Source organism: Phalacrocorax aristotelis, chromosome 3 (assembly GCF_949628215.1).
Source record: "Phalacrocorax aristotelis chromosome 3, bGulAri2.1, whole genome shotgun sequence".
Lineage (NCBI taxonomy): Eukaryota > Metazoa > Chordata > Aves > Suliformes > Phalacrocoracidae > Phalacrocorax > Phalacrocorax aristotelis.
In genome coordinates, this window is record NC_134278.1 from 104,631,489 (window position 1) to 104,656,925 (window position 25,437).

Sequence of the window (25,437 nt, forward strand, 5' to 3'; positions counted from 1 at the left end):
GAATAAAACGTCGTTTTCATTAACTGTCAGCAAACGTGAATGTCTGTCGGTTGTTTTTTTAGTGGGGTGTTTTTTTGGTGTTTTTTTGTCATTTGATCCTGTATTTTCGGCACTTGAGGCACCTAGATTATGGAAGTTAGCCTGCTGATTGTAAAGCAGTTGAGTAAAATGGCAAGATTTTTTTTGAGCTACTTTGCACAGTTGAGGAAGCTTTGAAGTTCCTCTGTTTGCAGTGAACTTGGTAAGCCTCCAGCAAAGTTCTGTCACGCTGCTACATATTTAGCTGGGGACAAAACCAGAGATGATCTTTCTTAAACATCATGGCCATAAAAGTGCTTTTGGTTTTTTTGCTGGTTTCCTTTATGCTTAAAAATAACTCCTGTTCACTCCTATTTGGGAGTTTTCGAGTAGTTTGGAGATAGATCTGAAACTGAATTTAAAAAAATCTTAAACTTTGTATCCGAATTCTTAAAACACTTTGCAGAATTTAAATATTTTCCTTCCATGTAGTTAATTATTTGTTCTGGTGGTGGTTTAAGTTGACTTTTCCCTACTTTTTCCTAGTATAGTGCTCCCCACTCATCTAGAGAAATAAACTTCTCTATAAAGACAGAAAGGGAGAAAAAGGGAAGTTGAGTGAGAATCAGTCATTAGAGTCACCATTTCTCCTCTGATGTCCCCATAGTGTAGTGTTGTTGTATGCTACCATCTTTCTCACAGTAAAGATGACTATAAGAGTCTATAGCCCTGACATGATTCCTGACATTTGACAGATTTTCCTCACTGTGCTTTTCTTTCTGGACATTTATTTTTGTGTCTGCACACATGTGCAGATGCACACACAAGTATGCATATGGTATATTAGTATGTGCATATTCATGCATACGTGCTGCATTTTTTTCTTTTTTTTCTTTGGATCTGTAGGCAGGTCTTATTTATTCTTTTGACAAAAAAATACTATGCTCTTAGATTAATTCCAGGTTAGTAAGAGAGAAAGGGAATTAATGTATTTCATATTACAGTGGGATATTTCCAGTATTGAATTATATTGATTCTTACTATTTGTATACTGACATGTTTACAAATTATTTTTACAAATATTTACTAATTCAGCTTTCCACTAGGCTTCTGAAGTGGCTGAGGGTTGTTATCCCTATTTTACAGATAGATGGAAAGACAGGCATTGGTTAGCAAGGGAAGGTAGAAGAAATTTTGATATTCACCCACATGCTGAAAAGTATAATACACATGTCAGAAAGTTTGTCAGCCTCTCTTCTTGTCCCTCAGTTTAGACTGGGGGATTGCCTCTCCACAAAAGGTGTCACTATAGTTGAATAAGGCCACTGTGTACGTAGAAAATATGTGAATTCAGCTGACTGACTAGAACATGTAGAAATAAAAGTAGTTGAATGAGTGAAGAGATGGCATTATATAAAGAATAATTCTCTTTTCTCTATTTTTCCTTCCACTGAAGTTGTGAGTGCTCTTACGTACTAAGAACCCTATTTGATGAGAGGTTTATTCGTAAGAAATTGGTAGCACTGTCCAAAAAATTCAACAGGGTGCTCCTGGTGGTTGTAATCTGGATTAATCAGTGGTAAATTTTCTGTGATGAAGATTTAGCCTTTTCAGTCTAAGTTTTAAAAATGAACAGAAGGGAGGAAGTGTTCCCTGCTTCTTTACTTTTTGTCAAAAGATTGAAGAAAATCTGCACTGCAGAGAATAGGTATTGCCAAGGTATTTCCTTTACCTCAACATAAGGTGAATTGTATGCGCAGATTGGAGTAAATGCTGTGACATGTCTTGTGGCATATAAGGCAAAACACAGTCAGCCTGGCTTGGGTTTGAATAAAACGTGATGGTTTTACTAAGACTTTTGATCAATTAGGCTACCCAGTTTTGAACAAGATGACAGTAGCCAAGGTCTTTTCAGTAAAAATACTTGGGAACAGATAATTCATTGTTGTATATTGACACACTTCCACCAATTCCAGTGGATTTATGTGTTCTTCAGCACTATCCAAGGAAATGAAGCCAAGAGTTAATTCATATAAATGGTTTATTTGTTAAAAGTATCCATAATAGGACATTAACTGATGAGTAGCTACTTAATAATGCTGTATGAACATTCTTATATGGATGGGTCTGGTATAAATGGTTGTAATCCTTTTACCCTGTTCATCAGATAAGTCAACTATATATTTTGCATGGGTTATTTCCATGTGTGAATAGGCTTGTCTGAATTGCTTTTTATTCACCTTGAATATTAAATACCTTGCTTCAGTGGATAACACCTGGATCATATTTCTGTCAATTGAAATGCTATTTTTAGTAGGGGGCCAATCCATAAAAACAGTTAGGGATTTTTGCCACAGCTAGGTGGAATGTCACGTTTCATATTCAGTCATAGCTTATCTCAGTTAGAGCACTGGGCGAAAAAAGGAGATCTGGATTATTCATCCTAAAGTGACTGACATTCCCATCTCCCCCTTGCTGGGCAGTGTACTAATCTCTGGGTTCATAAGCAAGGAAGGGAGAATACTGCCCATCTGTCCTGTGGGGAAGGAAAAAAAAACCCAAAAAAGTCTTATTTACTGAGGGAGGAGACAGAGCAGGTACTATTGTAACCCAGGGCTCAAGGCACTTCTCTGGTCAGGGTGAGGCAGTGTACATGTCAGCAGCAAAGGGAGTGTTGAGTTCTGAGCATTTGTGGATCTGGACATATGTTGTTCATCAGCGCTGATACTCACCGTGAGCATCAGAATGTGATCCTATTGCAATTTTCTAATACAGCTTAATTTATTGATACTGTAGCTGTTGAACTAGACTGTAACATGAAGTGACAGCCATAGCATTGCAGCTGGCAATTTTGAGAAGTGATAAGAATTCTTGTTTACTCTGTAAATGTGATAGTTCGGATTTGTCGGCCTCAGCCTCATGTGTTACATAAGGGAATAATATACAATGTTTTGTTGTTATTTTTCTGATTATAACAGTTCTGTTTCCAGAACTAATTTTTTTTACTCCGCTCTTTGCCATTGTGCAGATTACCCCCCTGAGAGTTTTGCATGTTGATCAATGCCAGGATTTAGTTATATAGGAAAAAACACTCCATACTGTTAATGATGACAGATACAATTAAATTAATTCTCTGCCATCTCCTTTGATGTACACAGATTTTCCCCATTAATATTGATGGACTTTAGAGTCACAAGCACATATTGGGAGGGGAGCAAGCCCTTGAATGTTGTATTTCACTCTTTGTGGAGCTGACTATATCACTTTATGTCTAAATGTAAGGAAAGCTGCTGACAGTTTTGATATATTAAATTATAACTGAGAACTAATTCAAGGATCAAAGATGCTCTTTGGGAGAGATCACTTTACCGGTAGGAAAAATCATTACCTTTTCTCCCAGTCTCATATATTTGTACTGTATGTCTTGGAAATATCATTCCCTACAGTTTCTGAATCTTGATGTTTAATTTAACACAAAGGTCTTTGAGCAGCACAATGGGAGGGGGGCTTCTGCCGGTAGAACCTCGTAGAAGGAAATTGAAATGTACATGTTTTTTCTCATTTATCAAAGAAGTGCAAAAATCTAAACTGACATTTTATATCAAATGAATTATGAACTGTGTACTTTGTACCTAAGGGAACAACAACTAAATTAGACTTTTGTTAAAAAGAGAGAGAGGGAAAAATAGGCTTTTAATAAAATATACAGTCATTTTTGGTATTTTGTCTGAACCTGACATATGCTGTACTTTGCAGAAGAAAACCAGAGAGTATAGGCTACTTCAAAGGCTATATGCTTTGAGTGCCTTAAAGTGAATTGAGAAGTAGGTTAAGACAACACACAAACCAGAGTTTCTGCTTAATAAGTATTGTCGCTTTGATATTTTTGTTTTCATCCTTGTCCAGCTCAGGTGAACAGGAAAAGATAATATGCTTTTTAATAGCTTAAATATAGGAGCAAAGTAGTAAATGATATATTTTTTTTAGCTTCTATTTCTGAGAGTATGGTTGCTACTGAAAAAGACTTCTAGGGAGTAAAATTTTAGAAGACACTTGATTGAACTATAAGAGGTAAATTTTCAAAGAATTACATCTTCAGTATTTTATGGGCATGGCTTCCACTGTCTTTAGGTGAAAAAAATGCTTCTTGCATTCAAAGAGGGGACTCTCAATCTGTGGAGTTTGTAATGTTTATGAGATTTTGTACATTCCCAATTTCTGAATTTCCTTCACAACTTTCAGTGGGAATATCATTATTTCAGTGCATTGACATAGAAGACACTTTGATATTGTTGTGATAAGCACCTACACCTTAGAGAAAATGGAAAATGAGAAGATAAATTTCCATGGTTTCTTTGACAACATATTCCCTAGTGCACTCCTATGGCGCTTTTTGATATATGAACAAAATATCCAGGAACTAGTTGCTTTTCTCATATGTCATGTACATATATTTCATAAAGATATATTTCAGAAGATTAGGTAAGTTAGAATCTACAAAAGCTTTCGGAAATTCTGCAAGCTCTTTGCAGAAAATAGTGGTGTATGAACAGTCATTGTGGGAATATCATAGAATGAACACATCACAAATTCTGAAACACAGTAAGACCAGCTATGTTTCTAGCTTTAGTATTGTTTTATATCAGTACCATCAGGACTCTAGAACCAAAATCAAAGCTGTAATGAGATGTGTTAATGATGGCACATCCTCACTAAGACATCCAAATGTACTCACATCCAAGGAGGCAGTGCCTTGGTCTTTGCAACTTTGCAATTCCCAGTAATGATAAAGTAATCTGATCCTTTAATTTGAGCGTCTGCTTTGAAGAATAGTTTATTTTTTTGCATAAACAGTGGGTATTTTTATTTAAAAGTAATATGATTGTTTTTCCTAATTTATAACTAAGATTTTACTTTTATTATTCAACAATACTGATGTTCTGAATGTTCTCTCAGAACAACATATAAGTGCCACTGGAAATGTGGCAGTGTAGATGCACATTTTCCTGTTACAGAAAGGAAAGGAGAAGAGGTGGCAGCTTGAAGGGGTGCAGTGGTTTGGCAGAGCCACAACAGAGAGCTGGTCCCCTCCAGGCATGCCAGAGTCAGACATTTCGCTCGTGCTGTCTGTGGAGGAGATGAGAGGAATGGGGACAACAACTGTAGGTGGGAAGAAGCACTTTCTTCTTTCTCAGCACCTGCCTCCCATTTTCCCTATAAAAAGACATTCACAATGAGACAAGGGGGTTTTTTGTGATTACCACATATGGTGTTAAGGAGTTAATTAGCAGCTGCAAACCAAATCTAGCTCTGTGTTGCCTGGATTAGTAGGAGCAGAAACTTTGAGGAAACCCCTTTTCCTCCTCTTTCTGCAAATAAAGAAAGAATTTGAGCGGGGAAATGTCTGTTATGGCGTCAGTTGGTTCATGGCCAAAAGGTAGTCCAGTGACCTGGATGTTGCAGATACCCGTAGGACATTCAAGATGTAATAAAACTGCACCAGTCACTGTGTGTAGTGGCTCCCTAACACCAGCTAACGTGTCACCTTGTCAAATTTGTTTTCTAATTATGGACACTCAAGCTTGGATTCCATCAGAAATAGTATTTCACACCATCCTCTATGTACTGCAGAGAAATTTGTGGATTAAAAAAGCCTACAGGTGATCTTAGTGCAGATCTAATTTATTTGCAAACCTGCATTGTTCTCCAGTTTGTACATCTAGGCATATATAAAATGATGCTTCAGTCAAAATGCACATCAACTGGTAACACTTCAGTTTTCTGCCGGCAGGGTAATCTCTTTCTTGCAGCAGTTTAATCCCATTACTGTATGTCCGGTTTCCCAGGACACAGACATTCTCTTTGTCTGCAAAACTTCTGTGAAGCTACTATGTAGCTTAAAGAATAGGTTTAAACTTTCTTCCCTGGTCTTCTAACCATCAGTGATATAATTTGCTATTTTTGTTACTTTCAGGAATGCCCTATTTCCAGAGCTACGTAAGAACTGTTTAGTTTCAAACATGAAGCAAAATGCTCAAAAGCCAGCATCCCAGTCTTTGAAAATGTACCATGAGCACTAAGAAGGAAACTTCAATTTAGCCAAGTGTCTGCTCACCAGCAGTCTTACAAGACTCTCACCAGAGATGTTTCCATCAATGTGGAAGCTAGCATACCTGCCTCTGGTCATAGCTCTCTGCCCACAGATATCAACTGTAAGGGAAGCTGGAAGATTTTGAAGATGATGTCAAATTCTTTCACCTTCTTCCTTTAAAAAAATAGAGTCCTGAAATTAATGCCTAAAACTGCTTCATGCAGGAAGTTGAAGCTATTGTATGAAGATAGAAAGGATCTTGTTCCCCTAAGTAAAAAGAGGCAGATCAGATAGTTTCTCAAAGCTACTTCACATAGGTATTTCATTTTCCAGTAACCAGAGTCACAATTAACCCACAGGAGCTGTTGTTTAATTGTGGTTTCTGCCTGATTTTGTAATACCAATCCTTATGTTTTTTCCTCATAGTATTTTTTTTTTAAATTAATTTTGTGGTATGACAGTTATTGGCTAGGCATCCTTTTACACAGTCTAATGAATAATTAGCTTTACTGGGCAGTTATAAATTCCATCCAATGCCTTTATTACAGGTATTAAAATCATTAATCATTCAGCTAATTGCTTATTGGCATTCTTTTGTAGCTTTTAGAATTTAGCAAGGTTCTTGCTGAGTAACATGGATAAACTTCTATCTAGCATGAAGCAGGTTATGTCTTATATAAAGGTAAAGGTTACAAATCTATAAGACATTTTTATGGTGTTGACCTCAGTAAAATATAACACTTAGGAAAGAGGCATCTCTTACACATTTTTTTACCTGAGACCCATATCTGGATTGCAGATGTTGAGGTTGTACATGAAGAAAAGCTCATTAAAAGAAGGGGTAGGTCTGATTTTGGTTTTTGCTAGAGCAGTATTAATGAGGAAAAGTAAGCCTGCTCTGGGATTTCAAAAGACAATTGTCTTAACCTTCAGATCTGCAGGTCATGGAGTAAACCCTGAGATGATTTTCAGGGCCCTACTAAAATTGTGCTCTGCAGCTTGGAAGTGCAAGCTGCAAGTGCAAGTGGAGGAAAATTTGCAGTTAGAGCTTACACACTCAATCCAGAAAAAGATAAATTTTAGGTTTTTCAAACTTATTTTTATTTTTCGGAGTGATATTGTGCCTTACAAGTACAAGTAACATTAAAGATTAATGTTAAAAGTGAAAATATTTACAAAGCCACTCCTTTTCAAAAGAAATTACTTTTATAGCAGAGATCAGATGTGTAAAACAGGATAGATCATGAAGAGAGAACAAGATATTTCTGTACCCCGTTCATGTTATACTTCTGAAACCAAAATTTCATGAACATGAGGTGCGAACAGGTTTGGATTTACTGGGAAGTTTATGGAGGCTTTAAGCTACTCCTTTATGTCTCTTTACTTGCTTTTTCCCATAGGACAGCTTCCTTTCTTCTCAAGTCCCATGTGCCAGAGAGGGGCAAGCAAGGCGGCCACCATGGACCTTTCACATTTTCTGTTCCAAAGTGCACGGTTGTGTGTGGAATAAGGGGCACGTTGTCCCTCGTATATGTGTTATTAGATGGAGATATATCTGTAACTGAAAACATATATCTGTGAAATTATAAAATTAAAAAGAAAATCCAAGAATACTCTATGCATTCTTTAGGCATTGAGTAGGCAGAAGACAACAAGGTTGAACATATATATTAAATGAAAAATCAAGAACAACTGTGTGTATTTACTATACGCTGAGTAGGAAAGATAACTGGGAAAAGAGGGTTAAAAACCAAACCAGAGTAAACTTCAATGAACCTGTGAAGATAAGAAACAAAAAAAGCAATCTTCTGCTTTTCCAATAGATAAAGGTTTATAACTAGCATGCCCTTCTAGTGATGACATATGGCCCAGCATCACGGCCTGTCTTTCGGTTAAATGAAACAAAAACACATGGCCATGTTGAGAATTATGGAGAGTGCAATGACTGGAATTATTTGGACTGAGCAAACAACTAGATAACAGGCATACCTGGGAAAATCAGGAGAAACAAATGTCAATGTGCAGAACATATTGCCATAAAAAGTGCCATAATGAGATGATCTCAGTATGGGCACATAAAATAGAAAATGAATCAAGAGTATCTAAACAACCACTGCAATGAGATAAAGAAATGGGGTTTGTGAATTGGACCTGGAAGAGAGTGAGAGTAGGCATGACTGAGCGAGACATTCATCTAAAGGCAGTCTGACTGAAACTTTTCCTTGCTGTTATGGCACAAACTGTGGACAGCCTATTTTCCTTCTCTATAGTTAAATACCTACAGTTATCATTTGCATACACATGTATGAAAAATATTTTGGTAAGATGCAAATGCATCATCCATGCTAAACATTTTACACGTGCAGATGTGGCAAATCATAGAGTTACATTTACATAGCTCCAAAGTCTTCTAGCTGCCTGTCTGTAGATATGGATACAGCAGGGCCAATATATCCAATCACTGTTAAAAGCGGTGTCGCTTCACTTCAAAGTTTACACCAATCGAGCTCTACTGGCTTTTCTTCCTCTTATTAAAGATTAATGGCGCAGACATTTTTATAACTAATAATTTATTGTCCTAATGATAGTTCACTTTTAATAATCCTATTTAAAGTTTTCTACTTTCAGAAAATTTGAATTTCAGACATACCCTTATGATAAATATGAAGAATAATGCTCAGAAAAATAGGTTTTAAACATGGAGTAAACATTTAAGCACAACCATTTAATACAATGCTTGCTTTCCTAAAATAAACAAATACTTACAAAGCTGACTACTACTGCATATGTTGAAGAAAGGAAATTGAGGTAAGAAGTTGAAACACTTTTCAAAGACTGCTTAGCAGTGGCCAAGCAGGGATCAGATCTTTCTTGACTCATCTGAGTATCTGAAATACAATATATCATTGTCAGCTTGAAAGTGTCTTCAGTTTTTATTATTCTGCAGGGCCGTTTGTTAATTTTTTGATTAAAATTGACATCTGATCAAATATTTTCTTCTGCCTTTGTAGTCTCTTCATATACAAAGCATGGCTTTCTGCCCTGCTAAGTGAGAATTTAGTAGGCTAGATGTTGATTCAGTAGGTTGCAAGTGGAGTGGTTGCCCCCTGAGGCTCGCATTAAAGCTTGAGGGGAGCTTTTTGAGCAACAATGCATCTTAAAGACGATATATCAAGCTGATAGATACATGGCTCTTCTGTTGAGAAATTCGCAGCAGAATTATTGCTGGTTGCCAGTTATTACTTGGGTAGTAAGGAGTCTCTCAGGAATATGGACTGGATAAAAAGGGTTAAGCTGAAGGAAATGTTACACTGAAGCCCCTGGTGATGAGGAGTGTTTGAAATAGTCAAAGGATCTTTTGTGTGCAATTTAGAATTACCATTTTTTGGGGGAAGTGCTCTGTAGTTTAATGATCAAAGGATGATTAATTTAATAGAGTACCTTTCTAATTATGACTCAGCGGAGACTTTGCAATTTCTTTGTTGTACCCACCTGCCCCGATCCTTTGGAAGTGCATAGCTGAGAACATTCTCTGTGAGCTACAGGAAGTCTTTCAGATTAAATAAATATGCTGTATATTCTAACATGTTGGTTTGAAAGTAGACAGCTAGGCTTGTTCTACAGGTTAGTTGACTTTCACAGAAGAGATTTGTCCAAATTTTGTACTCTTCCCTATGCTGTGCTTTTGTTGGTAGAAGAGATTTGAACATTTAGCTGAGATTACCTACGCCATTAAAATAACATCCGCACTGTGAATTGTTATTGACATTTAGACAGCTACATCTTTGTTTTTTGATGAACATTCCTGTACCACTATATTAACCACCACTATACATACATAAAGCTTAATCAGAGCTTTTACTTTGTAGATCTCAGAGAGCTTTACAAAGAAGGATAAGTATTATTATCTCCATTTAACAGATTGAGAAATGAAAGACAAAGATGAAGTGATGTGTCCTGACAGAACTGGAAATAAATTTAACGCTTTTGCCTCCTCAGTGAATTGCTCACGCTGTCTCCTCAATAGCAATATAGACTTTGGCTTCCTGGCCAAATTACAGCTGAGCTAATTAGATTCATTTTTAGATATAGCTTTTTTTGCAGTGTAGAATTTCTGCATCCACTTAAACAACCGATGCATTTTAAGCTACAGACAGTTCAGTTCTAAATGAGGTAGTACCCTGTGTTGAAGGGATATTGAGCCTTTCTGTTAGTGTCAGCTTGTGAAAACACTTTTAAACCCCCTAATAAAAGTTTTCACATTATTTGTGCCATCCTTCTCATGCTGGCTGAGTTTGCCTGCTAACAACTTGGGAGTCACTTTATAAAGGGATACCAAAATAATTCATTATTATCTGCGAGTACTGTACTGTACATCCATAAGATTTAAATCCCCATATTGCACAACTTAGCTCCAGTGTTGTCTTGCTGCTAAATGGAACAATGTTACGTGAGGTAAATATATGTTCTCCATTTTACTCTGAGAGTGAAATTTAATTCACTTACGCAGGCATTTGGTGTGCAGATGTTTATTTTTGATGGCTCAGCTGGAGGGATGTTGGGGTCTGTTCAAGTTAAATCAGCCACCTTATTCCCTCTGAGTTGAGGTGCTCACAAGCTCTTGATTGGCCTTGAAGGTGTTGGCAAGAGACTTGCAGACCATGAATTACCTTAGTCTCAGACATCTCCTGGGTTTGGAAACAGGAAGATTTCAAGCTTACTTGGGATTTACTGGAGCCTTATTGCCTAGGTCTAGATAACAGCAGCGGGGAGCATCCAAAGGCAGCCAGGCTGGCTCAAGGCCAAAAATTTTATTTTGTCTTTTTCACAGTAACAGAGAGGAGAGGAGAGGAGTGAGGGAAGCTGAAGATCCTGTTCTGCTTCATTTTGTCCTGAAAAACAAAGAGGGATTGTAGGGCTAGGGGCCAATTCTCAGAAGTAAAATACCTGGTAATAACTAAGGTACCCCAGCAGCCAGCTTTTCCTAAAAATTTGTTATGAGAACTGGCAGACCTTGAACTTAAGGGAAAGAGAACAAGTCTGTAGATTGGAGCAAGCCAGGTCTTGTGCCTTCCTATGTAACACAAGTTCAAGCTGGAGCTGAAGAATTTTGAAGTTCCACAGTCATAAGCAGGTATAACCAGAATAAAACAGCCAGGTGCTAGTTCACATATCTCTGTATATATATGTCCGTATAAATAAAAATTCTTATGTATGACTGATGACTTTTTTTTCTGAGCCAATGCCATCCTTTCATCTGTTTCAGGGAGAGAATGATTCAGACAGTGTATCACAAAGTCTGTTACTTCCCTCTTAGAAACCACCTCATATACAGGTGGTAAATGAAAATCATAAAACATACTGTAAAATCCTGTTCGCTCATCTTACAACTTATACCCTTAGACTTCCAACTATGCCTTAAGTTACAGAACTGTGAGACTGTTTTTTTCCAATAGAGAGAAGGAAGAAAAAGACAGCAACAAAAAATTTCTGTTGGAAAAACCAAAGAAAGAAGCAAATGGTAACTACTGAACCACAAAAAGCAAAACTATTATACAAGATTTTAAATGACAAAGGCAGTAACTTTCCAGTGGTTTAACTCTCTGGAAGAGAGCTACAGAGCTATGGCTACAGACATGCATTATATATAAAAGTTCCAGATGTGTTCATATACAGAATGTTTCTTCAGCAGATTGTTTTCTTCTTAAAGAAAAAACAAAGTCATAAACTCATGGGCGCAAATTGGCATAGTTCTTTTTACTGCATGCAGTGAAATTTGCAGCAGTTAAAGGTCATTGGTGATATCATTACTGACAGATTTTGATCTGCAGTTCCTGAACTTCATAAAAATTAATTTCCTTAACAAAACAGTGGGCTAGAGACTGAGACTTCAGTGAATCTATTTTGATTTCTACCTAAAGACCTTTTTCCCTTAAAATTTCTGCTGTTTTCTTTTAAAAATGTTATTAATTTATAAGGCTGAGAAGGTATCTGAATGATAAAAAGTTTGATCAATTTTACTCTTGCTAGGTAACATTTCTGTGAGCATTTCTTTAACTTCTCAGGGTGCAGAACTGGGCACAAGTAGTAGGTAATATTTGAACAGGTGGTAGAGAATATGTTGCTTCTGAATTACTTCTGGTGTTTGGAGGTTTGCTTTTAGCAAAGTGATATTCATGTAACTGTATTGAAAAGAAGAAAATAAAGAAATAGCGTTGTTCAGTAGTGAAAATGTTAAACTAAATGGACCATGTTAACATTGCTGTTGATCCTGAGGAACAGTTTTTCCAGTATATGGAGCATTTTGTTTCCACCCAGCATATGTTCTCCATGGTTTTCTCTGCTCTAATTCATCCATGTTTTTCGACAGCTCCAGATGGCGTGATGCCTCCAAGGCTTTCATCTGCCACTCCAACCAGTCTTCAGGTTGCCTGGTCTACACCAGTTCGCAACAACGCCCCAGGCGCGCCCAGCTACCGACTCCAGATGCGGCGGAGGCATTCTGCCGGTGACATTTTAGAGTACGCAGACCGTAGCAAGGCCACCATCAACTGCTGAGCAAGAAAAGTCCTATTATCTTGAATGTGACTCACCTTTAGGGTGGCTGCTTTTGTTATAAAACATGCAATGTTTCAGTCTTTCTTTAGCTGCTGGGATGTTTAATGATGTAACTCATGATGCTTTTCTTTGCAGTTTGTTTTCCAGCCCTACTGCTTCCCTGCAACACAGGGTCGAAGATCTTCAGCCATACACTGAGTATGAGATGAGAGTGGTTGCCTCCAATGGTTATGGCAATGGTTATAGCAACTGGACTTCAATGACTACAGCAGAGGACAGTAAGCAGTCCAATCTTATTTAACTCCCTTTAGCAGAAAATATAAATAACAGTTCAGCTGCCATTGCATATAATTTCTTTTGGTTATCTACCTTTTTCAGTTAAATAGTAATAATATATTTCCTTTCTGAATATTAACTTGCAATAATAACTCATAAGGGATCAAGCATCTGCTGTCTTAGATTTTCATAAATCATGAATATTTAGATATTTGTTTTGTGAAGTGGTATCTTATTTCTTTATGTAATATCCCTCCGTGTATTTGTGTTCATATATGGTTAGCTTAAGATACACTGGCAACTACAGCTTCCTAAGTGGTATTCCTTTATATTCAGGGACTTGATTCTGATTTCAGTCATATCAGAGAAAATAAGTTGAAGTTAATAGTATATGACAGTTGTCTTATCTCTGTGTTGAGAATACCTAAGCTGTACCACAGCTGAACAGAACTTCTCATTCCCAGTGATCTTTGTTAATTCAAAGTGATGATCTACTGGTCTGAAATTGAGTTTGTCATTGCCAGTCCCATCACTTTCCTCATTAATAGTTCTACATTCTGTAGACTCACTCCACATAATTTGTTCAAAAGTCCCTTGATTTAACAGCTATCAGCATATAAGTACAGCCATTTAGTTGGCAGGGTAGGATTTTGCACCTGATACAATATGTAAGCAGAAACATCACAAAACTTGAGCTTTTAGTACATAATGCCTGTATAAAATACATAATTTTCAGCTTTTTTTTTTTAAGAAACTGAGCTATTAGTTTTTTCTTATAATGTACCAGGATATCTAATTGCACAGTTTTTGAAAAAATCTGTTGTTTTCAAATATATTCTTTCCTTTTTTTAAAAAAAAAATCAGTAATGGATGATCCCATTTTACCAAATTTTAGAGAAATGAATTATTTTCTAAAGAGATTTTTTCCTGTTATATCTTGTTTGTAAGTAAGTAAGTAATTCTGAGCAGGAAAAAGTGAGGGGATTGGGGAGTGTTTAATTATTAGTTTCATTACTTTGTTGCTCTCTCTGCCTTCACAACAAAGTGTGGTCTTACTCTATTTTACACTGATATGAGATCTGCATTTCAGACCATAGTTTTAACCTGATGCTCATACGCAACTGTTGTAACAAATATTCAGTGCTGGTGACTCAACTTCATTTTACTCCCTTCTTTAAATGGATAGCTGTCTATCTCGAGAAAACACCCAGAAGAAAACATGTTCCCACAATTGTAAAACATTTTTCTTTGAAGCTAAGCCAATAATTTACAACAGAAATTTATCTGATAAATCCATTTAAACTCCAAAGATATAAATGCTTCTATGAACACATTACCTATAAGTAACTACCTAATAAAAGTAAGTTTTGAACTTGGTCTTTACATACCAGAGATGTGTTATCTACCTGTGAAAATCTTTGTTGAGGTTCAATTCCTTTATTGTCATTGTTTGTTACCAAAAGTGGATAAAATATTATTAAACTTGTCTACATTTGTGGTCTAAACACAGCCAGGCTCCTGTGACTATTTTGTTCAAATTGCAGTGATTATCTAGCTGTGGTCAGACAGTTCACATAGTGTTGCTTCTCTTTGGATAGGGGGAGCACAAAAGTGCATTTAAAAGGCATCACTTGTTAGTATATGGAAAAAATACTTTTTGTGCAAAGTAGTAGGTGTAGAATTTTAAAATTCTCTTTTTGGGAGCTAGGAATAGGGCAGAAGGCCTACACAGGACATGCATTCCTATATAGTCTTCTTGAACATATATGTAGAAGTTACCTGCTGCGTAGAACTTGGATGGTCTTTATGCACTAGCATGAAATGCTACCCTCTGCAAAACCTGGTTGCAAATGTGTCTTAAGTTAGTATGGAAGGTAGATGTTACCAAAGAAAACTTAAGAACAAGAAAAGAAAAATAAAATGCCTCTGCCAGTGTTTACACAGTTGAAATATTTTGAGATTAACATACAACTTGCCTCTTCAGCTATGATGCTGCATCTTGTTCCTTAGCTTAAAACAAACTTCTATAGTTCAGTTAAGCTCCATGTCTCCAAGGGGAAGATTACTTTCCTTAAAATGTCCTCTTCCATTTGCATTGATACTGCTAAAGAATATTGCTGATGTGTCCCCAGTATCCAACAACCCTTGTAACTTACAAAAAAACCCCAACTTTCAGTGGTGACAAAGGACTCTGGTCTTGGTGTCATTGTGGAGGGCTGCCACCTGTGAAAGGATATTCAACTCAGTTGCTTAAGACAACGATTGTCATTGGACATAAGCAGTATCTCTGTCAAGGTTTCAATACGGTTCTCATAAAACTACCTATACTGAAGCTTGTTGCAGAAGTACACTTAATTCCTGGCCCTGCTGACCAATAGACTTTGACTTTTAAAAATACAATTTGAGAGCAGAAATTTCCCACATCTCTTACTGTGTTGAAATATGTGTGTACACGTGTTCTTATTGAATTTTATGCAGTAAATATATGTCTTTTTTGTTTCACCAAAGCATAAAATATCTGTAGGAGCAAAATATATGCATGTGTGTGTGTGTTTATGTGCACATACAGCTGATAGCTATAGATATAAATCAACACATCCACTTTTAAAGTCCAAATAGAGTTCTACTAATACAAGCTGATAATTTCACAATATAGCTGCATATTACATTTTATTTATGATAAATATTTAGTAAAGTAGGAGGATATTAGGAATTATTAATGAAAAATTAGCAAATGCTGCCATAAAAATGTGTTGTATCTGATAATAAAATGGCTTAACTTACAGATTAGTAGGTGTGGGTAGTTTTTAATGCTGTAAATAATTTTAAAATACTTCCATTTACATGAGTGTGGCACTAGTAAGTGATTCCATGCATTTTTTAAAGTCTAACCTGCCCGTCCCAGATAACAATAATGTACATATCCTACGAATATTTTAAACCCTGCTAAATGTGTTAATGGAAGACGTTTGTTCCAGTGATCTTGGTCAGTATAGCATCAGACTATTTACTGCCAGACAAATAGAAACAGTTGATGAAGCTTCTGGATTAGATCTTGCTTTCAGTAACTTGAATGTAAATTTAAAATAACTCTCTTGCAATCAATGTAATCACCACTGAACTGAGAGGTCAGTATGTACAATTGAACTGAAAGCAGAATTCCTGACACTGCGTTCAGAAATAAAATGAAAATTCCTAGATATAAAAAAGAAGATATCGGTTAAGTTTTCCCTTTTGTTATGGCAAGTCTTTGTAAAGGAGCTGGTTATAGTTACCTGAAGCTGGCCCAAAGGCAGCTGCTGGATTTTTATGGTGTAGCTTTATAATTTGCAAAATTATATTGGCTGCTAGCAATCCACATGCTGCAATCTTTGATCAGAAGGATAGTTCTCAAATGAGAAAAGTGCTTTTTCTAGTGCTTGAGAAAATCAATCTTGATCTGGACAAGTTTTAAGCTAACAAAATTGCTACTTGAGAGAAAACCCACCTGTTACTTTCTTCTCAGTAGTCAGCATATTCTCTACATTGGCTACATTTCAGTCCTGTGGGTCAGTGTATGATTCCAGCATGGAGAGCTCTTACAGAAGTCCTTTTAGAAGTGCCTGGCTTGCACCTAGTTGAGAGAGAAGGTTTTGTGAGTTGCCTATCAGGCAGTCCAAATTTTTATTTTTTAGTTCTTACCTAAGCAACTGCAAGTTCATCTCTTTTATGTATAAAGAAGTTACAGGCCAGTCCAGTGTTTATTCAGTGTCGGAAGTACACTGTAGTCACTTGAGATAATTTCGTATGGAAGTTGCTAGGGAAAAATAAAACAAAAGAAAAAGAAAAAGAAAAACAAAAACAAAAAAGAGAGAGAGCTCCAGCAATGTATCAACCGAGCTATTTGTTGACAAAATAGGGAAGCATTATTCCTATAATATAGACTGCTATGGTGTGTTCCTCTGGCATGCTTACCACAAAGCTTTGGTTCCAGGGTAAGGAGGCCTATTCTCTTAAAGCTTCCTTATGTAGACAATAGAGAAGGGCAGTGGTACAAGAGGGTACGTGATGCAGTTCTCAGCTTTTGGAAGCACTTGCTTTCTCTGACGATTGTACTCATTGGCTGAGAAGACAAGTCTCCTGCCATAGCTATGTAAGTTAGGTCCATATAATTTAGGCATATAAACGAGTCCATAGTTGACGTGAATGTGGTCACCCATGCTCAAGAAAGATAAATGGAAACTGAAGCAAGGGAAGACAAAACCTGGTGAGGCAATAAAGGGAGGAGAAAGTAATGTGAAATACATGACAGGGTGAATAGCAAAAGGACAGTAGAACAAATTAAGCTGAAGTAGTATCATGGCAGATATGATATGATGATCGTATGATAAATAGTACAAACTGCCCATGCATGCCTATAGATTAGGAATTAGAATAAGTTTCTTGGCTGGTAGGCTGAGGTTCTGGAATCAATGTACATTTGGAGCAGTAGAGGGCAAAAAGTCTGAATACTCTGAAGACGGCTCTTAATATGTATTTGAAAGGGTTCATATGGACTGCATGTCATTGTGTGAACAGCTTAACAACTTTTGAGTTCTGTGATCTGATGTGATACAAGATTCCAGTGGTCCCTTGTGCCCAGAAATACACAATTTGGATTTTGTGCTGGCTAGTCAGTAGTATATGAAAGATAATACATTTTGTTAATATGTTAATATGTATTCATTGTCCATGTTCCTGAAAAGAGTAAATGATTCAAGAATAAAAGGCATAGAATTTCTATTCTGCTTAGTGAGAGAGTTTCCCAGCAAATCAGGTATTTCTCATTAGCTTTAAAGGGCAGTAGTCCAGGTACGTCTCAGTATATTAATGAAAGTATAGATTCCCCTGAAATACATCCATGAGAGTATAGCTCCTTGCTCCCCTAATCTGTACAGTACGTAAACAAATGTGTTGTTCTAGTCAGGAAATTTAAAAAGATGAATGACAATTTTGCACCTTCATTTTAAGTCAAGTCTGAACTTTTGAAGCAGATGAGCAAAATAGCCTGCCATAAAAGATAATTTCATTTGCCAAAATGAAACTACCTTCTAGTATTAATGCTGTAATGAAATGGTTTGAAATATGAACTAAGAATCTTAAGGAAAAAGATGCCTGCTGTTCCCGTGTTCAGTAGTTACTTCTATAAACAATTATATCCATGTAAAGGGCTTTATGATTTTATTTTCATCATTCTCAGGGTGAGCTGTGTAGCTGTCATACTTTGCAGTCTTCCCTCCAGTGACAACCGCATTGACAACATGTTATACTCCACATTGATTTTACAGTTAAGGACCTGATTGTGATATATAGGGATTTTAAGAATTCAGCTGAGAGGCTGACTTTTGCCTTTTATCATTCCATTAAAATTTTATAACCATCTTTTTCATGTCATTTCATCCATGAATTCTTACTTTAGAAAGTGATAGCTACTGCTGTGAGCATAACTTTTCTCATGTTCAGAGCTTTTTATTGTATTAGCAAACTATCCCAATTATAGTTAATACTCGTGTTTTACATAATTGTGGTGACCCTTTCAACCAAGCAGTATCGTGCCAGTTGATTTGTATATAGAATTAGATGATTCTGCTTGCCATTTAAAAAGAAGCTACATCGAATGAGTGTTGGGGACCAGGATTTAATGCTTTCCCATCCAGTGGGGCCAATTAAGCATCTCTCAAATGTCTTGTTTGAACTCGGAGAGTCTTAAAAGTCTCTCTTTTAAAAGGGCAGTAGGGAATCTGTGGGTAGGTATGCTAGCTACCAAAATATGCTTTTTGGAGGGGAGGGGAGGGACGGGGGGACCCAAAGTTTAAGTTTGACAGGTCCTCCCATACATTACAGATTGCCCTTAAGGAATAAATCTAAACTCAGGGCAAGGGGGTGGGTGAAGCACAGGTTCAACTAATTACCATGAATGTTTCACCTGTAATTCTAACAACTTAGTAGGAATAAAAAGGCTTATCTGTTCCCTCACAACAAACTGCTCGATTTGGGGGGGGGGGGGGGGGGGCTGTGCTGCCTTTTTTTTTTTTGCTCATGCAGAAGCTAACAGTATGGTAGCTTATTTATGAGGTATAATTAGATAAAATGCAAGTCTGTAGCTCAGTAGTAAATATTATATCTTTCAACTCCCCTTCCCCATTAAACTAGAATTTGCAGCAACTTATTTTCAGGGTCTTCAATTCTAAAGCAAATTATCCTCTTTCCCCTTCACCCCAGCAAAATTTTCAGTTTACAAAATACATCTGATTCAGGTTTATACCTCCACCTCTCCATCTTGCAGTGAAGTCTAAATAATGGACCAAATTTTGTTCCAGCTTATGACCTAATTGATTTTGCCCAAGAGTACATGCAAATAGAATTGAATTGCTCTTTACAACAGATCATCTTTTATACTTGTAAATTCAGAGATCTAAATTAATCCTAGAGTGCACAAGCATTAAATATAGAACTCCATCCTTATTGTCACTGCGAGCAGAACAGAATATGTGGTATGGATGAGTTTTATGGAGTTGCTTTGTGATGCATCATATAATGACAGAAAAAACACTGTTACTTTTTCAAATTTAAAAGAAAAAAGCTTGCTATCCAAATTTTACATTATTATTTCCACAGACATCAGTGGAATAATCCTGGTTTACCTCTCTCAGTATGTAAGAGGAGAATCAGGACTTCTGACTGCTTCAGCTCTTATTCTAAAATACAGAAGGAGCCACTCATTGTGCTGGATTTATTTGTTTTCTAGTGTTCCTTCCCCTTCCCCTGCCCCCCTTCCTCTTTTAATTTAAGAATTATCAGGAATTATTTACCTTCAAGTGAAGTAAATTATTCTTCCTATAGAAATACTATTCCATGTGGTTTGGACAGCATACTGCTTCACTAGGAATTAAATTATGGTGTTGTTGACTGCTGTGGAATTCAGCATATGCTATGTCATGTATCCTGGAGTCTTAACACACCTACAATCACTAATGAATTTTAAATTTTCAACCCTTAGCATTTGAAACTTAGCCCTTCCAAAATCCCCAAACCTAAAGCTATTTTAAACAATTACTAAATCCAAGTATATCTTTTTTTAAGATTTCAATAAAATGTAATGTTCACAGAAAAATCCCATAAATGTCAAAATTTCTATGGGCAGAATAGGGGGGAATATAGTATTTTCTTGATCTGCTGTAGCCATTTATAGATTTCAGTACATGGTTTATAAGAATGCTAAATGTTCTGGAATTACAGCTGTTACTGATCAGTGATTGAGCCAGATTTGTGTTATTGCACCATGTTCTTGCTTGTACCTAGAGAGCAGTAAAGCCTCAATATAATAAAAAGCACCTGCATTTTAAATGAAATTTCAATTGAAAAACTTAACAGCCCTTCAAATTGCAGAATTTAACGCAGCCCAGTAAAGCTTAAATAACACTTTGCCTCCACAGGCTGAGGGTTTTGCATTCAAGGTGACTTGATTGTGTCGCATGGTGAAATTATTTACAATTAAGGAATTTCTCTGGAGGGCTGCAGAGTATTTGCTGTTCCACAACACCTATGCAGGCATATGGTCGGTCTTTTTCAGTATTCATGGAAGCTCCTGAACCTTTATGATAATTGAATCAGTTAGAGTGCTGAGTGGAGCAAGCATAAAACCTGTTAACCTAAAGGTCAGATCTGTGCATTGTTTATTTATCAGTAGGTGAAAGAGCTAAATCGGCAGCTTCTGTCACAGTTGCAGTAAAAAATCACCTATAATATTAACAGGGAGTAGATAAATTGCAAAAAATGGATTAGAATTATAAACAGAATGAAGTAAAATATTGAATATATAATGAGAGATGCGGTAGGGGCTTACTGAGCTGTAAAATACGCAGCTTTGTTATGCCTGTGCCGTTGGTTGCAATTAGCAGCTAGCGCTCTAGAAAAATATCAACAAAAGCTAGAACTGCAGTTCTGTATTGATACTTAGCTGTACGCTTTCTCCACATGCTAACAGCATTGGTAGGATGCTTTTGAGACACAGGAGGGAAAAAGATGCAGAGAAGGAAGGAAGAAAGTTGAGAGAAGGGAAGGTGTGCTTACAGAGCAGATTGCCTTTGGTAAGAGATCTGTATTCATCCCTTGAAGAGCTGGGCCTACAGTTTCTGAAGAAAGAGGCTTTTGTAATTTTGAGACTCGTTTGAAGAGTGCTGCTTGCCAATGCTGACTTTTGCAAATCACAGATTATTAGTAATTTTCCTTTTTTTTTTTTCCTCTGTTACAGAACCAGGACCTTTAGATCCACCACTTCTATTGAATGTTACGGCAAGGGCAGCAAGCATCGTGTGGCAGCATCCTTTAAAGCAAAATGGCATTATCACTCATTACAATATTTACATAAATGGCCAACTGCATGCTACAGTGCTAGGAACTAGGTCTAATTGCACTGTACAAGGCTTGCATCCTTACACAGTCTATGTGTTTCAGGTAGAAGGATGCACTTCTAAAGGATGTTCCCTTTCACCCGAGACCCCAGCAATACAGACTCTTCCAGATGCACCTGAGGATATTCCTGCTCCAGAGCTCTATTCTGATACTCCAACTTCTGTGGTCATATCCTGGCAACCACCTGCTCACCCGAATGGTTTGGTGGAAAACCTTACAATAGAAAGGAGGGTGAAAGGAACAGAACAAATATCAACTGTGGTGACTCTCCCTATCGGTCAGTCCATGAGTTACATTGACCAGAGTACTGCTTTGAGCCCTTGGCAGAAATTTGAATACAGAATGCTGATGAGCACTCTTCACGGAGGCACAAACAGCAGTGCATGGTCAGAAGTTACCACTAGACCATCAAGACCTGCTGGTATTCAGCCACCTGATGTAGAAGCGTTGGGACCACATTCAGTTAAGGTAGGAATAATTCTCATCCCTCATGGTTTTAACATGTTTTCTGTGTAGCAACTGTGTATTTAAGAGAGACACCTACTGGCTGAACCAACAGATTTTGTTGCTGCAGGGGTACTTGAATAATTAGTGTCTGTCCTTTGGCTCAAAAGCATTAGATTTCTTTCCATCTTTTCCTTTATACCAGCCTCTGGTATTATACTCCAGTTCAATTTCTTCCTTATACATCTGACATATTTTGAATGTTAAACTTGAATGCTTACTTTCAACTCCCTAATCAGATCAGAAAATGGCCTACTACCTTCTCCAAAATTTCAAGACATCATTAAAATGCTAAGAAGTAAAAAGATTTTTTAATGTAAATAAATCTTGTATATAAATATCAGATTTTTTAAAAGAATAGGTAATGAATTAAAAAATAGCTTTGTGGTTCTCCTGATTTACAAAAGAAAAGCCTTACAGGACTACCTAGGAAGTTTTCAATTATTCGCATTGTTCTGTTGGGAATGAACTCTAGAGGACAGGATAACTACCATTGTTTTGGCTTGCATACAAACTTCATTCAAGGGAAATTAGTGTAACCAAACAAGAGGGATTTTTGTAGCTTAGAAGCCTCTTTTGTGTAAATACACACATGCTTCCATGGATTCAGTCTTGTACTAATGCCAAAAGTATTGGTACAGTAGCTTGCTCACCAGAGCACAAAACAAAGGACATTTGCATAAGATTGAAGTTCATCTGTTAGATTTATTATTTTTGGTATACATTGTATTTTCCAAAGGTAAACAGAGTGGTGTTACCAATGCAGTTTAAATAGTCTGAGGTTATGAATTTAAGCAGTAAATCAATGTTGATTTTTTTTTTTTTTGCTTTGTTCATACATAATTTTAAGCTATCCACTATTAGCAAAAAAAATCCTGAGCTTTTAAAATTATGTTTTAATGTCTAAGGAATTGCATGTTATCTCCATGTTAATAGCAAATGGGTTCAGTATGAGTACAATGGTTACCGTAAGAATTAATAATGATCGACCACTAGTAATTGTGATGAATTGCCATTGCGTATTGAAGATTTGGGCGATCTACTTCCAGGACTCTGCCCTCTGTGCTTCTCTAGATATATCTTAATTTCCAACACAATTTATAGCAAAGCATTTTTTCATGGATTTACCAGAAGCAGCAATGCTGAGTAAACAGTAGCCCTAGTTCGATGGCATGCTTACACACATGCCCACATTTTATTGCATGAGCTTTTACACGTTGGCCTCAACTCTGAGCACAAAGAAGTCACTGCAACCTTTAATGCTTCAGTTAATGTGATAAAGGCATAATAATTTTGTATCTTACTCATATTTTTTCTTTCTCCAAGAGCAGTCAACACCCAATCCTAATTTTAAAAGCCTGTGAGTTATCAGAGGTCTTGTCAATCTTTACTGAATGTCTTTTCTTGAGATCAGAGGTGTGTGCTCGGTTGTAATTTTATTGTTTTTTGCTCAGCTCCAAGGTTAAGTTGTCTACCAATAGTTAAAATCAGTTCCATCATTTATTTCTTCTGAAACCTGAAATAAGGCAGTGCAGTCTTCACTCTGTAATAATTTAATTTCAACATAACAATACTTTTTAAATTCCTTTTCCTTTCTTGCTGAAGAGTTCAAATGGTTTTTTTCCTTCCTTTCCCCCAGCCAATTGCTAACATTCACAGCTCTTTAAAGCCCTTCAATGTCTACGTTGTATGACCTTCTGTATGAGTGCTGGTCATATTTTGTGTCACTGCTGCTTTTGTAGTCTCAGGCTTGTTTTTCCCACGTGGAGACACATATTTGTTTGGCCTGTTAAGACTAATTTCTGTCAAAGATGCTGAAGGCTGGATGTTTTTATTTCCATGACTCAGTTTTATTGCTCAGTTTTCTTCATTTGAAATATTTAGGTTAAAATGTTCAAAAAAATTAAAGGTGGCAGCATTTAATTGACAAAAGTTATATATATGCCTTTCCAAATATACTCTCTTCTGTCCTTCAGCAAAAATTCTCTCTCTCAGTGTACAGAGTATTGGTATCCTCTGCTGATATGGACATAAATTCTTCTACTTTAGTATTTTATTTTACTTAGTGTTGTTTAACTTGATAGTCATCACAATTAGAGGAGAGTTGGGAATACTTGGTACAGTTCCTGTGCAGAAGTTCCATGGCTGAGGTATTACTTTGCTTCTGATTTCTAAGATTCTAGGACTTTTTAAAAGTCTTAAAATTTCTTACTTGTCCAGGACAGCGAGAGATTTTGGTTTGTTTGTTTAGCTTTTATTATTCTTTTGTAATTATTATTTATTATACCTTCAAAAAATTGACATAAAGTTATAGGTGCAGAAGAGCTTGTTGCAGTTCATACAGCAAGAGATTATGGAGAAGGCTTGCTGCACCCAGTGGTTTTCTGACCTTCTGCTTGTTTGCATATGGGAGCACCAGAGGAAGCGACCGGGATTTCATCTTACTAGCTAGTCTTCTTACAGGTCTCTTAAATGTATTATCTTGTTAGTGGTGATGGTGCTTCTTTCTCTTCAATTTTATGGCAAGTTCATATCAGAGTAGTAAGACTCTGAGACCACCCAGTGGGCTGTGCCATGGTGCTGAGGTCGTCTTGTGGCCTGTGCGACTGTTCTGTACTAGGATAATACAAGTAGAACAAGGTAGCACCTGTTTTAAAACATTTGGGGGTTTTCCCCTGCTCTTTCAAACTAGCGTGTAGATCTGAATAGCTGCTCTGCAAACCCCTTGCGTCCCTTTACCCCAGAAGTATGCTAGTTGCACAAGCAGAACTACTTGAAGTATTGTGCAAGGATTGCCACTTTGTGGTTGAAAAGTTTTCCTGTGTGGAAATAGGGTAGATCTGGTTTGTGATGGCTTTACATCAGTGCCTTTAAACTCTGACAAGAGTTCCAGAATAGCGTACTTTCCTTCCTGAGCAGATCAAGCCCACCAAACCTGCAGTGCATGTATCACCTATGTACTGTTCAAATCAAATTTGTGGAATCTGCTTATGCTGTACAATGCTCTCATCTCATTCAGTGTCTACAATGATAACTCTTAAGCAGAGAATGGAAATCAAGCTGTCTCTTTGCGGGGGGGAGATTTTAATTGCCTCTTGCCCTAGAGAGAGCTCTTCTCCCAGGTTAGAGTGGAAAGTATTGGAAGGGCACCGTGGGAAAGATTAGCAAGAGGCTCCTTTACCAAGCCACAGTTGCAAATCAATAGCAGCTTTCAGATGTCAGTGCAACCAATCCCTAAACTGTGGGTGCAAATATTTACTTCTACTGAAAACAGAGAGAATTTACAAAAAAAAAGATAAACATATTTCCATTCCTTTATTTAGTCATAGAATCAATATAAATGATTTGAGGATGTGGAGAATTCAAAGTGCTCCAGGACAGTACTCACTTGAGCATACAGCTTATTTTCATAGACCAAAGCTTTCACTCTGCAAGGAGGAAAATATCAGCACAGCAGGTCACTCTTGGCATAAACACTTCTGATGTGTATGTGCTCCTTTAACATTTAATTTTAATCAGAATGAGCCGATATCTCTCCATAACATTTAGCCTGCCTC

General features: G+C 36.9%; 1 protein-coding gene across 1 annotated transcript in view; it reads left to right on the forward strand.

Annotated features, from left to right (window-relative positions):
* The window catches only part of USH2A (usherin), a 391,200-nt gene that overhangs the window by 238,534 nt on the left and 127,229 nt on the right, over positions 1-25,437 (forward strand). Inside the window, exons 38-40 of the mRNA XM_075088896.1 lie at positions 12,480-12,630; positions 12,803-12,945; positions 21,216-21,844. Coding sequence (XP_074944997.1) covers positions 12,480-12,630; positions 12,803-12,945; positions 21,216-21,844 — 923 coding nt within the window. The remainder of the gene's footprint in view (positions 1-12,479; positions 12,631-12,802; positions 12,946-21,215; positions 21,845-25,437) is intronic.